At 36.2% G+C, this 17,427-nt stretch overlaps 1 protein-coding gene across 4 annotated transcripts in view; it reads left to right on the top strand.

Annotated features, from left to right (window-relative positions):
* KCNT2 (potassium sodium-activated channel subfamily T member 2) overlaps positions 1–17,427 on the top strand; it is a gene marked incomplete at its 3' end in the record, with an annotated part of 146,567 nt that overhangs the window by 69,347 nt on the left and 59,793 nt on the right. For all 4 annotated transcript variants that reach the window (XM_082002908.1, XM_082002907.1, XM_082002906.1 and 1 more), the window contains 4 exons: positions 6,063–6,243; positions 8,438–8,602; positions 10,074–10,210; positions 15,855–15,918. In XM_082002908.1, coding sequence (XP_081859034.1) covers positions 6,063–6,243; positions 8,438–8,602; positions 10,074–10,210; positions 15,855–15,918 — 547 coding nt within the window. The remainder of the gene's footprint in view (positions 1–6,062; positions 6,244–8,437; positions 8,603–10,073; positions 10,211–15,854; positions 15,919–17,427) is intronic.

Here is a 17,427-nt window from a genome sequence, read left to right as displayed (position 1 = left end):
AGCCTTCTACATGGAATGAAAGGTGCAAATTGGAACTTCTCACTGTAATTCTTAAATTTCATATATAATACATGACATATTGCACCAGATTCTGTCATCTTAACATTTTGGAAATTGCACACACATCTACTTAAACTAGTCATTTTTTTTTTTTTTCTATTTTAATACTGTTTATGGAAAATTGCTTTTCAGGAAATAAATGTTTAGGAAAAAAACAGGTTTTATAAAAGACCTGAGAAAGCATCATAAGGCTTGAAAAAAATTGAAGCATTTGGTTTTCAGCAACTTAAAACCTCAGCTTCAGTGTGTTTGGGCAGGATAGACATTTTATAATTGGTCAGAGTATTTTCTGATTGTCTCTCCACTCATTCATTTACTTGCTGTAGTTTCTGCTCATCCCTTATTCTTTTTCTTTGCCTCTTCTTCATTATTCACAAGGATCAGAGGTTCTGTCAGGAAGCATTAGTTTTTTAGGTCATGGGTAAGGTGGTTATCAACACCTCCACTTTTTGTAAGACCAGACTACACAACTCAGTAGTGTCTCATAGGAAAAAGATAATTAAGATTCAGAGGACATGTATTATCATTCAGAAGTCAACATACATTGTTTTCATATGTATCTGATACAGTGAATGAAAAAAATGCCACTTTAATGTCACTCCAGTTACATCAGTATTCAGCACAGAGTTTTGTGAAGTGTAAATTCAGCGTTTAATGATTCTATTTATACTAATTCTACAAACACTGAGAATTGCTTTTCCAATAACGTCTAATTTTAACATATAAGGCAAAATGCATCTGGGTCTGCATCAGAGCCCTAGAGAAAAAAAGAACACCCTGCAGAGACAACTTCTCATGTGAAAAACTGTTTGCTTCTGTACAAACCAGGTCATTTTCCAGATATAGCATTAGTCCTAGCATCACTTTCATTTTGAGGATTTAAGACTGGTGCCAGCTTAATATTAACATCTTTGGCAAGTAGTTAGCACCTTTTGCCAATTTCAGACAAAACTTCTATGCATTTGTCAGACTTCTAAGAGATAGTACATGCCTTTCGGAGTGAGACTGAAGTATGAACTGTTCTATAGCCACATTTTATTTTGGTGTAAAGATTGAGAAAGTTTCTTTAAACATCTTGGGTGAACTTTTCCAAATCTGCATTCCCTTAAGCAGATAGTTAGAGTCACTATAGTGGTAAAATATGTCTCAAATGCCTGCCCGTGTATTTCCTGGAAAGTTAACATGGTCATCGTTTTCAGTACCTCGCTGTATTTGAATTTTACCTATTGATATTTGCTACAGTTGATGGTCTATCAACAATTTTGCTGATTGATGGTTCATTCCAATTTTTCTCATAAAGAAAAAAAAAAATCTGTGGCAGCAGAACATCAGAAAATTTTAAAAGAGTACAGACAGCAATTAGCAGTACAGAACAATCAAATAATCAAACTTTAATTTGTTCTAACATCACTATTCTGTGGTAGAATATACGGAAACTTTAAAGAGTTTTGGGTGTGAGAAACTACTAGGAACACTTACTTAATATGCAGAATTACTGTATTTCTGAGTTATTTCAGACGTAACTTCTGTAGTATATAAGCACCGAGTTTGTACCACAGAATCTCACAGAACCTCATAAAATTAATTCCCATTGATTTCAATATATTCATTAGCTAGTCCCTATAGCTAGCTACTTAAAACACAACAAAGTAATTATACAAATTGAAGCTCAAAGATAAAGTCCAAAGAAAAAATGCTGTTAGTTGCTACCTAATTCTGAAGACATCTAAGCGTCTCTTAACTTTTGGCTTCAGCTTCTGGTGCCTTATTTTTGACTGCCAAAAGGCTGTACCTGTAAGAAATAATTTTCTCTGAAAGTAAAAATAAAAATGTAGAAGGTTGCAATATTTGCAAATTGCTATCCAAATGGTTCTTGTTATGCCCATTTCTATAACCTGCTACTGCAGCATGACAAAGATCTAACAATCTCAGGGGTTATTTTACTCTACAGTATTTATTTCTATACTGCATGTGGAGATAGGTTATTTACAAACAGTAGTTGGTTTTGGAACATAAAATACTCACACAAACAAAGATTCCTGGAATTAGAAAGAAAACTTCCTGTAAAACAAAGATTGAACTCTCAAAAGTTCAAATGATACCTAAACTAAACATGACTAATCTTCAGAGATTACATGTTACTATCTTTACTTTTTGTTTTTCAAGTGCAGTGGTAATAAAGTGCTTAAAATCACACTTCTGTTGTCCATCAGTTTTTAATACATTTTCTGATACTAATTTTGTTTTAGCAGACCTAGAGTTTGGGTTTATGTGGTTTTTCTTTAGTAATATTGAATCTCTTCTCCATTAAACCAATTTTGTTTTCTTGTAACTGCTCACTTAGATCCACTATGAAAAGACAGCCCTGCTGAATTTACAGGAAACCTAAAATTGGTATAGAAGGTGCTGACTTGGGCCCTATGTTTTAATCAGGTATTTTCTGTGTATTTGTTATTTCAGTGGTTTCATTGCTCCACAAGAACAAGTTGGTGTGAGCATTGCCTTTGCTGAGCGTTCCTTTCCTGCTTGAAATCATTATGTTTGTCCAGGGATGACCAAGTAAATTACTGTTTCACAGGATGAAAGAGGACGAGGAAGCAAATAAAAACAAGGAGATAATAATACCACCATAAAATATCAAAACAGCCAAAATATGAAGTCCAACTTACTGCATATTTCATTACGTCAGGAAATACGAGAAAGCAGACAAGAACATATGCTGTCTGTATTGGTACATGTCGTATTTACGCATCTTTTAAAATTAATGCACCTTTTAAAAATAATGCTTAAGACTTAATTTACAAGGAAAAAAGTTGATACTACTATTCATATAAAAATTAGGCTATATTAAAAGATGTCAATAAGTTGTGGGGAATGGAGTAACTAATCCACGTGGACTTGGCTTCATGGACAGCCAATAACTTTCCACTGCACTCTCTATGTGCCGTGTAATCAGGTAGCCCAAATAGATAGGAACATGCTATAGATGCTGAGGAATGTTTCTTTAGAGGCACTAGGGGGGAGATTAAAGTATAATATTCTTGGGGGAGGGGTAAGAGAGGTAATATTTCATTTAGTAATTAGACTTCTATAAAGTTGTCTCTTGAAAGTCAGTTTTTTCTAGTTTTGTGATCTCTGGCTTTAGGAAAAACAAAAGGCAGTGCACCAAAACACCCAATAGAATTAAGAACTTGGTAACCTAATTTTGGATCTATAACTCCTTTGTTTTCAGAGTTAGAGCTTCAAGTGCAATTTGGTAGAACTGCAAATGAGGTGCAAGTAATTTTGAGGAAAGAAATTAATTTGTTCAACAAGTTATTAGAAGAATTTCTGAATTTCTGCTTCAGCGAAGAAGAAATAGCTCCTATGTCTTACTGACTTTAATATTGTTAACTAAATGTGAGAAGCTCTGGCTCATGCCTGCTGAGTTCAACGAGAAACAGCTTGAATCCACATTTTGGATCAGGCACAAAATTATTTTGATGGCTTCAAGGAATAGAAATATATAGGAGTATTAGGAAGTACAGCTGATAAAATGAAATCTTCATCTCACTAAATTGAATGAGAATTTTACTGTTTACTTACAAAAGGCTGAAATCTTTCATGATATATTAACTTATTTCAGACTGGGTGGGCTGCCTACAGAAAGCTCATGAAAAATAACAACAACAAAGACAATATCTCCTTTATCAAGACTTGAGTTTTCCTACCAGCAAGTTACTAATTTTTTTTTTAAGGTTTCGCAAAAAGAACAAAAAGTGAAGAAATAATTCTCATTCCTTGTAAAAAAATCCTAGCGGACAATTTTTTTTTTTTACATTTTAATCCATCCTGTCAGATACAAAGAGTAAATTTGGTCCTTTTGCATAAACAAACACCAAGCAATTTCACAGACACCAGCATCAGAAAAACTACATTTCTAGCAATGATAGGATCGTTATGCTTCAATGATAGGATTATACTTCGATACAAACCCTTCTACAGATATTTAACACACTTAGTGGAGTGGTGTAATAGTCGGTTAGGTGGAACCCATATCACTGGCTCAATGTAATTGCTGCTTTCCCGGCCCTCGTGACCTTAATTCCTGAAGTCAAGGTTATGTGTTTTAGAGATGTACTCACAAAAGAGGAGAAAATGCCCAAGGTGATCAGGAATAATAACAATGAAGAATTAAAAATCCATCACCATTGTGTTTTTAAAATTACATATAACTTATGTAACTAATGATATTAAAACAGCTTCTTTTTCCATATTTGGATGTCTCTGCAGTATACTCCATTATTTCAAATTAATACTAGAAAAGAATTCCACTGAAAAACTTCCCTGAGACCAGAAGAAAGCTTCATTAGAACAATTCCTTGAAGTCCTTCTGTTAATATCTGAAAGGACAAAAATGTAATGATCATTTTTGTCCAAGAAAAAAAGGAAAAACAGAAAAAAAAAAAAAACCCAGGGAACATAGTGAAATTATGGAAGGTCTAGATTACAACTCCAGTGAAAAATGTGGGACAAAAAGGCTAGAAATATTAAAGTATGAGTTCTGACTGAAGTGTGAAACTTATGCAGACAACAGGGGAAAAAAACCCACCCTTTTTAGAACATTTTGAGATGTGTGAAAACTACAAATGCTAGAACTGTGAAAAGGAAACTGGGAATTTGATCCATATGTTCTGGAAATGCCACTGCCTACAGCTAATTTATTTTTGGAGAACAGAACAGAGAACAGAAGAACAACTGCTAAAGCTGTTATAAACACAGGGTCTCCCTGGTGATGCAAAGATCTTACCATGGCAGATATTAATGAGTGACTATTACCATCTGGATATCATATATGACGAAATCATCTTTGGTATGTTCTAGAATAATTACTAAGGAATATGATATTATTTATCAATTATCTCTCCAATTCTCTGAGGAGAAATCATTCCACTGACTCCAATGGGGGAAAAACACTATTCAGGGTGGTGCACACATTGATTTTCTTCATATAGGTGAATATAATTTAAAAGCCTGAATTGATCTAAGTAATTCTACTGTATTAAGGAAGACCATATTTTAAACTTGGGAACCTCTTTATCATGGTATATTTTTTCAAAGTGAAATATTTTTAAAATCTGCACCATATGAAATGGCAGTAAGACCTGCGGACAGATTCTACTACTGCTTCTCAAAACCAGAAGCACATCATGATGATTACAAGAGAAATAATTACCAATTAACTTGGGCTACCATTTACTTGTTCACAGGAATGTGTGACTGGAAGGAATAAACTTCATTCATTCTGCTATCAAAGACAACCAAGCCTTCTATTTCTATTCTGTATTTTTAGCAAGCAGAATCTTCATACCAGTTGGCATCTTTTACTTTCTACCTGAAGGCTGAACCTGGACACATTCTTCTGACAATTCGATAGCCTGCGATTCTCACATTCAGTTTATTCTAGACAGCCAGTACCCATTTGTACCAACATTGTCCTTCTAATATGCAATGTGTACTCTCATAACTAGTTCATGCTAGTAACTCTTGCCAGAGAAAGGGACAAAGACCAGCATAAAGAGCGATAGATTAAAGAAAGCAGTATGTACATCTTGGCTATACCAGCAAACTCACCCTGAAAAAGTTGAGATGTTTATAAAAAATTTTAAATGGAGGCAACTATGTACCATCTGTTTTATTCTGGTTTAGAGAGGAATTGCATCAATCCATGACGTTCTATATACCACCCCTCTCTCACAACAGCCACAAGGCAAAACCTAGCAATAAAGTTTGTGACTATCATGTTGAAATAATCAGAAAATGAGTTTCTTTTATTGAAAATTATATTAACACCACACTTCTGGTTTGATACTAATTTTTACTCTTCTCTGAAAAAATTTCTTTGCTAAGCAATTTATGAATTCTGAAGATAAATAGTTCTCTGCACATATAATCATCAAACTTGAACTGACCCTAAGTACAGTTTTTATTTTTCGTGTCTTTATTCATTCTTTTCTACATAGTATTTGTGGAATTCAGCATCTGGAACGAGCAGGAAACAGGTTGACTCTCTTTGACTCCCTTTATTTCTGCATAGTGACATTTTCCACTGTGGGCTTTGGGGATGTTACACCCAAGATATGGCCTTCAAAGCTGCTTGTTGTCATTATGATCTGTGTTGCCCTTGTGGTGCTGCCCATACAGGTAAACGTGGATTTTTCTTCTCTTTAGAATTGTTTTTAAAACAAAAGAATAATAACTGAAATAATTTATTGTTACTATCGTATATAAAATATCAGAAAAACAACCCATCTTCTATACCTCTCATTGGGGTTTGTTGGATTTTTTTTTTGGTGGGTTTTTTTTTTTTTAACTTCTTTTTTCCTCTGTTCTCCTATAGTCTAGATTTATACTAAAAACCAGAGCACTAATAACAGTTTTCAAGTGCTGGTGAAAACTTTCTGTTCCTGTCATGTACCACAGAGCCCCTCCTTCATCCTAAGATATGGGCTTGTTATTAATGGAGCAATTTAAAACACAAAAAACAACAACAAAAAAAAAAAAACCAAAAATGCATTAGCCAGCACTTACTGGTGCTAGTATAGCATTTTCTCTGCAGGCTCTCCCTGTTTCTAATCTTGGTTCTCCACTTCCTCTCTTACTCTTACAGCTCAGTGCTAACTTGAAAAAAATCTCATTAAATCTGCAACTCAAGCAAATAGTGTTCACAGCTGTGTATGTCGGTGCACACAGAGCCAACAGCACAGTTAAGAATTTTTGACGCCTAGTTAAGTTTAGGACTTCTAACGGGAACAGGCTGATTTATGAAAATCCAAGCATTTCAAAGTTTCCATCAGTTTCATCAAATTTGTACCAAACGTTTCCCAGCTCATTAGGTGAGGCTTGACAGAAACCCTGAGATTACATGGGAAGCCCTGCCAAGATGTTAACTGTTCCACACTTGGTGATCACCCAAGACCTTGTGCCACAAAAAGGGGATGTGGGGATACATTGTGCATGCTTATCAAAGTTTATAACAGATGTGCTAGACTATGAAGCTCCAAAGTTTCTCACACAGCCATAGTTTCCAGACTCTGCTGCTTTGACAGTGAACTAAAGTTCACTGTGAGCAGACAACACAGAAGCCCTGGGAGGTTGGAAGCTCAAGCTTCCAGCATTAATTTTCTTGAAATTATTTGAACATTTCAATTATACCTAAGTATTTAATATCTGCATACACAGACATATGGACTAACACAATTATATTCCCACTCAGTGAAAATTTAGTAAAATATATATTCTATTGAAAACTAAAATATGCTTTAAGAAATTTGGAATTTCCTAGGAAACAGACATTTCGTCTTTCAGGTAGTTCTGATATACACTTCAAGCATAAGAGCTCTGCATTACCAGTAGATAACCAGGATTTTACTGTCCTTTCCCATAAATTTACCTACTATTAGCTAATTTATTTTATAGTTTTGTAGTGATAATGGGGCTTCATATAGTTTTCCGTACACAGAATGTGGGAGGCATTCTCTTGTGAGCTTTTGCCCTGCTATGATATGAAATCAATTATTATTCATGATTCAATCTCTCCTTCAGTTGAATGTGGATCAGAAAAGCAGTTATCACACTTATATAGTTAAATTGAGTTCAGTATTAAATGCATATTATGTGCAAGAAGCTTTGAAATAGTGTTTGTATGTTTTATTACAGATGGTTACAATGGCACTGATTGTTATAGTAGTCTCTTTAGCCTAAAGGATTCACACTAGTAGAGCAATGTTTACTGTTAGTCTGCATATATTGTTCATCTGGCAAAGGCAATTTTGCCATATTAACAACTGCTGTGTATTTATGTTGTATCTAAATTTGTGACAGATAAGAAAGTATACAAAAGGTGACCTTCAGAACATAAAATCTCTGAGAAGAGTTATTGCCCAAACTAAGTCAAAATGGTGCTTCTGTCGGAGTATCTACACTCACAGTATACACTTAAGTGTATGAAAATTTAACCTTTCATTTGAGGGAAGCATTTATATCCCATAGTACCGCGAAAAGAGTGCTCAGAAGTATAAAATACATAAAGGAAATAAGGTACAGCCTTCATTATTTTCTAAAATTTTGAGATTTACTGTAATCTCATGATACTTTAATGGATTTACCCTGCTATTTATGTGCGGTAGAGACTGGCTCTACTGCCATGTTTTTCAGGCACCATATTATTCATCTCACCCACTTTCTAGAGAACTTTTTACAAAGAAAAAGACATTGTGGACTAAGGGTATCTTTTCATAGAGGCATGAGATAAATGATGCAACATTGTTAAGTCATGATACAGTTGTACTGCACATCTGCTTGTCTATATTTCACTGACAATTGGCATCTCTTGCAGTTTGAACAGTTGGCATATTTGTGGATGGAGAGACAAAAGTCTGGTGGAAACTACAGTCGACACAGAGCTCAGACAGAAAAACATGTTGTGCTGTGTGTTAGCTCTTTGAAGATTGACTTACTTATGGATTTCTTAAATGAATTTTATGCTCATCCCAGATTGCAGGTACTTAACAGCGGGGGAAAAAAGAACAAACTCAAAACACTAATTTTTTGTAGAGAGCCTTATGAAATTGTCTTTAATTTGTAAAACTGAATTTTGGAAGAGCTGACTGAATTGGGAATCTGTAATTGCAATAAGAAGTTGAGATATTTCCATGCAAATTCCTTGTATTCTACCCCAAAATAGAAAATAAATGAAAACTACTCAAATTATTTTTTCCTGTTGTTTTGGGACTGGATCCAAAACTCCTCACAAGTCAAAATATCTTTTGGTTTTTGCATTTTGCTTTGGCTTTTTCCCAGGTTTGGGAAGATTAGATCCTTTTGGAATTGTTGAAATTAAGAAATAAATAGATGTACTTCAAAGGACAAAGACCTTGAAAGATTACACGCAAGAGATTTTCTTGGTGTACACATATTCCCTAGCTAATGCAAATCGATGTCATGTGACTTGTTTTGATCATATAAAAGCATACTTATATGAGATAGCAATTTAAATTCATTATCATTAGCTTTGCTACAGACCATTTCTTTTACTAATTCTTCTCTATGTCTTTTACTAAGTTACCTGTGGTACCATGCTTCATTAACTAGTACAAAAAAATCACAAAAATACAAATCTCAAATTGCTGAGCAGCAATTTGACAAATCCCAAATCCAAAATATTCCCCAAAATAATTAGCTGGTAAGAGACATAAGCAAATGCGCAAGAAATCAATTTCTTTATACATGCAAACACAAATTGAAATGCAAAGTTTAGCTAACTAGCCTGAAGAACGAGTCAGGCTCTATGATATGCTGGAGATGAAGAAAATCCTAATACTACTTATGTAGCCTGAAAGAGCTTATATACGTTACCTTCACAGTTGAAATGGGAATCTGAAGGATACAGATCATGCACTGGATCCAATGCACTAAGTTTTCTGCAAAAGTCTTTGTGTGCTAAGGAAGACTTCTATGACAAGCCTGTCCTAAGTGCTCAGTCTCTCACATTCTATTTAAGCTCTCCTTTTCATATGTACACACATGTATACTTCCGAGCCACCTTGCTTTTCCTAACAAGGACTGTCTGTAGGCATAGGAAACAGAATTTGGATCTGCTCATTAATGTAGATGAAAGATTTGGGGCAAAACCATTCCATTTTGATTGTTAAAAATGTCCTACATTCTCCAGCTAGAATGACAGAAATGTAAATTGTCTGTAAACAGAATTATGCTCATAGGGAAACAAAAATACTTCTAAATGGGCTTCAGCTGACACCCTAGAGTCTTTTATAGATTCTATAGTTGACAACTGCCCAGCCGTTTTTTTTAAAGAATTCAGTATTTTAAACACAACTCAAATTTTGTCAGTGAAATTTGAGAATTATTAGAGACATTTTTGACATACTGAGTCTCTGTTGACTCATTCTCTAGCAATAATAGATGGAAATATAAAAAAATAACATTATTATTTCCCCTTATGTTTTTGACAGGACTATTATGTTGTTATTTTGTGTCCTACTGAGATGGATGCTCAGGTCCGAAGGGTGTTACAAATCCCAATGTGGTCCCAACGAGTTATCTATCTGCAAGGCTCAGCACTAAAAGATCAAGACCTGTTGAGAGCTAAGTAGGCAAATATTGACGAATATAATTTTTTACTTTTGTTTCGCTCATACTGTTTGATAAATAAGTTTGACAAGCAACAAAAGCTATGCTAGAAGGAAAGCATGTGTATTTAGAAAGCAAAGATATTTGGTATAATTTGTTTTGCTTAATATATGATTTTTTTTTTTCAAGGAACAAATATTTGTAAGAACTTTCAGTTGACCAAATTTTTCTTCACCGTCTTTTCTGTCTCCGTTTTTAGAGGTATTGAAACAGAGTGCCTGTGATTTCTTCTGAAAAAGCAGCACAGAAAATTTCAAAGCTGACAGTAATGTTAGTTACTTTTCCTTGAGCAAAGATGGTAAATGTGCTGGTAGTTCTCCTGACCAACTGAAGGGGGGAAAAAAGTAAACAAAAATAATTATCACCCTTTGAACCCATTGCACAGTTTTGTTTTCTTCCTAAGTTCAGCCTAGTAGTATAAGCAACTACTCCCATATACTCTTCTTTCAGGGCCTTCCTCTTACTGCATTATGGTGGGTTGACCTTGGCTGGACACCAGGTGTCCACCAAAGCCACTCTATCACTCTGCCTTCTCAGCTGGACAGGGGAGAGAAAATGTAACAAAAAGCTTGTGAGTCGAGATAAGGACAGGGACAATCAGTCACCAATCACAGGCATAACAGACTCGACTTGGAGAAGTTAAATTTACTGCCAATCAAATCAGCGTAGGGTAATGAGAACTAAAACCAAATCTTAAAACACCTTCCCATCACCCCTCCCTTCTTCCCAGGCTCAAATCTGCTCCTCTCCCTCCTCCTCACCAGCAGTGCAAGGGGGTGGGGAACAGGGGTTGTGGTCAGTTCATCACACATTGTCTCTGCCGCTCCTTCCTCCTCGTGCGAGGACTCCTCACACTCTGCGCTGCTCCAGCGTGGGGTCCCTCCCCCGGGAGACAGTCTGCCATGAACTACTCCAACATGAGTCCTTCCTATGGGTTGCAGTTCTTCATGAACTGCTCCAGTGTGGATCCCTGCCACAAGGTGCCATCTTTCAGGAACAGGCTGCTCCAGCCTGTGTCCCCCATGGGGTCACAAGTCCTGCCAGCAAACCTGCTCCAGCCTGGGCTCCTCTCTCCACAGGGTCACAGGTCCTGCCAGGAGCTTGTTCCTGGGCCCTCCCATGGGGTCACAGCCTCCTGCTCTGGCGTGGGGTCCTCCCCTGGCTGCAGGTGGATATCTGCTCTAGCATAGAGCTCCATGGGCTGCAGGGGGACAGCCGGCCTCATGATGGTCTTCACCATGAGCTGCAGGGGCATCTCTTCTCTGGCACCTGGAGCACCTCCTGCCCCTGACTGGGCATCTGCAGACTTGTTTCTCTCATATTCTCACTCCTCTCTCCAGCTGCAATTGTGGAGGTTCCCCTCCCCCCCTTCTTAACTATGTTATCCCAGAGGTGCTGCCACCATTGCTGATGGGTTAGGCCTTGGCCAGTGACAGGACCTTCTTGGAGCTGGCTGGCATGGTCTCTATTGGACACAGAGGAGCTTCTAGCAGCTTCTCACAGAAGCCTCTCCTGCAGTCCCCACTGCTACCAATATCTTGCCATGCAAACCACACACATACTTCCACCACTTCTAAAAAATTCTCTCTGCCAGTTAATAGTGAATGACATTAATCAAAATACATCAGTCAAACACTTTCTCAAGTCCCTCCCGCCCCGCATTGCTCAGTCACTTGAAGGTGTGAAGGAATTCACGTAGAAGGATCATCTTTTCAAACTCTCCAAAGACAGAGAAAGGTGATTCTTAGCAAATAACTGATTTAACTTATCTGCATTGTTCTTTATAAGAACTTATTCAGCAACTAATACAGATATGTAAAATTAAGACAATACCTGTCTGAGTATGTGTGTCATGCAGTCATCTTTACGCCAGGGGAGTTATTTCCAAGAATCTAATCTGAGAAGTCTAGTGAACAGTGTTACACTCTCAGATTTCTGCCAGTGAAAACACAACTATATCTGTTTAAAATTTGAAAAAACAATAAAGCTTATTTCAGGATTAGAAATTTTCTTTTAGAGAGCGCTTCCTTTTTTTGCTTTCTTCCTGATTTCAAGAAGGAATTAATGTGGGCATTTAGCTAGCACTTGTTCTACACATTAGGAAAAGAAAAATTAGGCTGTTCCCTAAAGATAATCTTGAATTTCACTTATAATAACCTGGAGGTAGTAAACTGTGGAACTGTGCTTTTTCCTGCAGAACATGTAATTGAATGTACCTGTCATAGAATAATTTTCAACCTCTCCTGAGGGAAGAAGCATAGTGGGAATTTAATAGAACATTTAATATGAAATATAACCCAATACCTAAGATGTTTGCTGTATTTCTTTTTAATGAGAACATAATGTACTGAGAAGATAACAAGGCACATCGTAAATGTCTTGTAATAAATAGAGTAACAGTTACCACCAACAACAAAATAATCACAAAGTGTCTCATTATCAAAATTTATACATATATTATTGTGAAAGGCAATGTCAAAATAACATGATAAAGGTTGCACCAAAAAGTAAAGGAATACCAAAAGTTGGTTGACTGCATAAGTAATAAATAGTTAGTTAACTAAAGACTGTATTTTTCTTTATATGCCCTGGTATTGGGCATATGTAAATTTGTAAATTGGACTTCACAAAAATGGTATTTGTTCTTGCTTCCTACCTTTGAGAGCTTCACTTCGCAAATTTTTGGTGTTCTTTGAACAATGTTCATGTGGCCAGCTTTAACAAAAAACCAGAACTAATTCTGTCATGAGGTATCACATTGATACTTACATTGTTCATCAGCATGACTGGAAATTTTATAGCTACTTCAGTATTTGAAACAGAATAACTGATTAAAACAGCTCTCATTCTCCGAGCAGACTAGCTCTAAAAAGTGACTGACACTACCATGCTTGATTTTTTTCCCCCAACAGCTCTCTCCCATGTTCTGTCATGACCTCAAATATTTTTTCTCTCTCCTTCCAATTTAGTGAACCATCACAAATCTTGATCCTCTTCATGTCCTCTCTTTTTCTTTACCTCATACTTTTTCCATTCAGAAATTTCTCTTCAATATATAAAGTCCCTTTAATTTCTGCCATCCTTCGGCAGTGGTTCTGTTGGGGTTTCTTCTGTCTCAGAGTCAGTTTTCTGGCACATAAAAATGGTGTCATTGACAAAGCTTTCTCACAGTTGTTAGGATATTAATAACACTTCTCTCATAATGGTACTCTGAGTTCTAATAAATGTTTTTAGCATAGATGCCATTAGTGTTTCTGTTGTCTAAATTCATTACATTCATAGACATTACTCTTCGGTTATTATCCTGTCATCTGTGGCTGAAGTGATTCATGAAGTTACAAAAAACATTGGGGGAAAAAGGTGAATATATGAACATGAGGTTTCATTTCCTTACACAATCATCTATATATACTGTCAATCCCAGTTACGTGATCAGCTCTCATCAAAATTTCATCTCATTTAACTTAATTTTCTTTCCTACAACTTTGTTAAAGACCTCATCTTCACAATTCTGCTCCCATGCTTAGCTAAAACTGCTCATAGAGCTCCCATGATTTCTTCCTAATCAGCGCTCAGAAGTGGCCTTCTGTCCTCACTTCTACACATCAGCTGCATTTGACATTACTATTTTGGATATATTGATTTGCCTTTGTTACAGTGATTTTTTCCATTTCAGGTACTTTAATCTTTTGAGGCTTCCTGTTTTCCTGCTGCTAGGTGCCTATGGGCAATCTACAATGATCTGGCTTTATCCTTCTCTTTATACTTTCTCTGAATGGTCTCACATAGAACACACAAATTTAACTACTATTTCTACAGTCAAAAACTAAAAGGTTGGCCAAGCTATCTGACATCTCTCTATGGATCTCTATTCATAAAGTTTAGTTTAGTTGCAGACAGTTGTAAATAGATCTTAATTTTTCCACCAAAATAAAACCAGTGTCCTATTGTGGATCATAAGCTTGGAAACATATTGTGGAGCATCCTATGTAGATTGAGCCTGCATCTCACAAGTGTTTTCTCACACAAGCTCTCATTTTTGCCCCACTTAAAACTATATTTATGTTCTTGACATGTATAATCTCAAGTCCCTGAACCCTTGTTTCAGAACACTCTGGAAATATTATTTACGTGGTACATCACTTTGCCTTATTGCAGTCCTTCCCTGGCTTACCCTTCTTTATGGCATCAAGGAGTGACCCCTTATTCTCACTTAGCCTGCAACTCACAGTTCTTACTGAGAGGTAAACTTCTGATAAGTCTATAATGCTATTCTCTTTCACACATGTTACAGATTAACATACAAGTCCCATTGTGATTTCACCCATGCTGTCCCTTCAGTCTAGGATGAATTTCTCAAAAACATCTGTAAAGTAATCCCAATATTCTCCATCACATGCTCTCTTCAGTTGGTTCTCTGCTCTGATATCTAGTGAGACCCCTTTCTGCCATAATTTTTATATTCAGGTATTGTCACATCATTTCCACTGGTTTCCCATGCTTGCATATATTTTTGTTGTTCTTTGTCATGTCATTTAGAGCTTGCATGGCAAGGACAGTCTTTGTTCTGTGTTTGTACAGTACCTAAAAGAATATGCTCCCAGCCTAAGCCTAGGGTCCCAATGGCCTAGACTATAATTAACAACCACCAATTCCATTTTCTAGTAGTGGAGAAACCAAAGGTTTAGGAATCTCAGGTCCCATTCCAGGCTCCAGAATGGAGTTTCTGTAGTGAGCACTGAATTGCCTGTTCATTTTCCCCAGCTTCTTTCTCACTTTTCCCCTTCCCAGGGAACCCATTCTGATCATCCGTTTTCTCTTTGCCCAGAAAGTCCTGTCTTCCCAAGGAGGTCAACCAAGTCTCTATTTCTTTACTTCCACGTACCAATAAGTGAAGTAGGGATTCACTGGAGAAGGATGTCAAGATCGGAGGCAAGAGAGGAAAAGTAAACCGATGAAACATGAAGTCAGAGTGTTTTTCTCTGCACTTCTACCACCACCTCTATTACATGAGCAGTTGAACCTGCTAGAGAACAATTAGGCATTAAAAGTCCTCAAAGAGACCATGACCTGAAAATAATTAATTCATTTAATGCATATATACACAGAAATATTTGTTATTTATCCCTAATGCTTTATTATGCATAATACATCTACCCATCTTTCTGCTATCACTAGGCAAGACAAGTCTGTATTAAGTTATCTGCCCGCTCTCATTCACTCCTCTCAATAACAACTTGCACATACCATACCCTTACACACTATGCAGACTGGTGCTATTTATTCACCTTTTATACTCATGGCAGATAAATATTTATATTGCAAATTAAGTCTGTTTGAGGCCACAGTGCTTTTATTGCTTTGGCACAGCTTCTACTGGCACCAGGGAAAAAAATTTTCCCAGAATCTAGTCAAGAAGTAGTGGTACACCGTGAGTTAATACACAAGGTGACTGCTGCTGACATTCAGATAATGCACGAGAACAGATAGACTAAACTTTCTCTGTATTCTGTTCCTATAAGCATACAAGACTATAAGCCGTGAAACCCAAGTCCACACAAGTATTTTGTTGGTATGTAACAGCCTTGTCTCCCCTCTTCTAGAATGGATGATGCTGAAGCTTGTTTCATTCTGAGTAGCCGCTGTGAGGTGGACCGGACAGCAGCTGTAAGTTTTAAAGAAATAACTAAGAATGAACATGCATGTTGTTTATACTGTTACTGCCCTTATTCCCTCTCAGGCACTGAGACTTATTCTGTGAACAGAAGATTAAAATGAGCTGTAAAATATGTGTAATTAAAATTACACAGAGATTTTGCATGTGGGATGAGCTTGTCTCAGTCCAGATAATGAAAAGGTTTCTATTGGATTCTATAAGGCCAGCATTTCACAAAATTATGAAACATGATCTAATGGCACTTTTCACATAACGCATCTGCTTCTGCTTTTTTAGAAACAAAATAATTACATGACCTACATACCAGCAAAGTTAGGATTTTACAGCACATTTTAGTTATACATTAGAAAGTTTTTTTAAAAAAATATAAGTTATACATTCTTACAGGACTTTCAAAAAACAATTTTCATGCTGAATAAAGTAAATTTTTCTGAGTTCTCTCCTTTTTTATGGAACAATGGTAGAACACCATATAAGCACTATCATGGTACCTTATAGATATATTGATACTTGGTCATCAATCACTCCAAAGGTTAGTGCTCTGTCAAAAATGTTTTATTGAATTTACCTGGACTAATATAAATGTTTCTGCTAGACATCCAATTCAAAGAGTTACATTTATTTAATCAGAAGAGACATCTATATCAACTGATCATTTCCATTCAGAACTATTGAAGTATTGAAAGTTTACTACTAACACAGTAAAGATTGAATCCAGCTTTATAAATTGATTTGTGACTAATACCAAATAACCAATGTATCTGAGAGTATTTGACCATTTTTCATACTGGCCAATTTTAAATGTGAAAAATGGCAAGATTCTTTAAATAAGTTGCTATGGTTTTGTCCATGCTACTAGTCAGGTAAGTTACTGTCCACAAAGGAAGACTATGAATACAAGCCTCTACTCAGCATATTTATGTTAAAAGAATAAAACTATTTTAATATGAACTAGATCTCTTCAGAGTAACGAAATTACCTACTGATCACAAATATCCAGGAAAACAGTCTACTGAGGAAGGATTTATGAACACAACTTTAAATTTTTCACCATAGAATCACAGAATCATAGAACAGTTTGGGTTGGAAGGGACCTTTCAAAGGTCATCTAGTCCAACCCCTCTGCAATGAGCAGGGGCCATAAGCTGCATGCTAAGTTATTGCATACTTGCCTCTATTCAGTTTGATCTTGAACTCCAAAGGAGGAGCAGACTAAGTCTGAATATTCACAAAGTTAAATGAAGGTACTTACATATTGCCTAACAAGATCAAACGAGTGTTTATAATGTGGTAATTATGTTTTAAGCTATCTCAATTAAAAAAATACTGGTTTGCTGCTACATTATAAGAAACAGCAATTATTTTTCTCAATGTTAAGAATAGATACAGCAAAACATGTGAAACAAGGGCTTTGCATTATGTATACCACAGGTATTTCTTAATATATTCTCTATCATTTGCTACAATTACTTCAGCTGCCATCAAAACTTAATTTTTTC

This window comes from Phaethon aethereus (genome assembly GCF_964289735.1).
Source record: "Phaethon aethereus genome assembly, chromosome: 8".
NCBI lineage: Eukaryota > Metazoa > Chordata > Aves > Phaethontiformes > Phaethontidae > Phaethon > Phaethon aethereus.
Note: the sequence above shows the minus strand (reverse complement) of the source record. Positions and strands in the feature narration are given on the sequence as shown.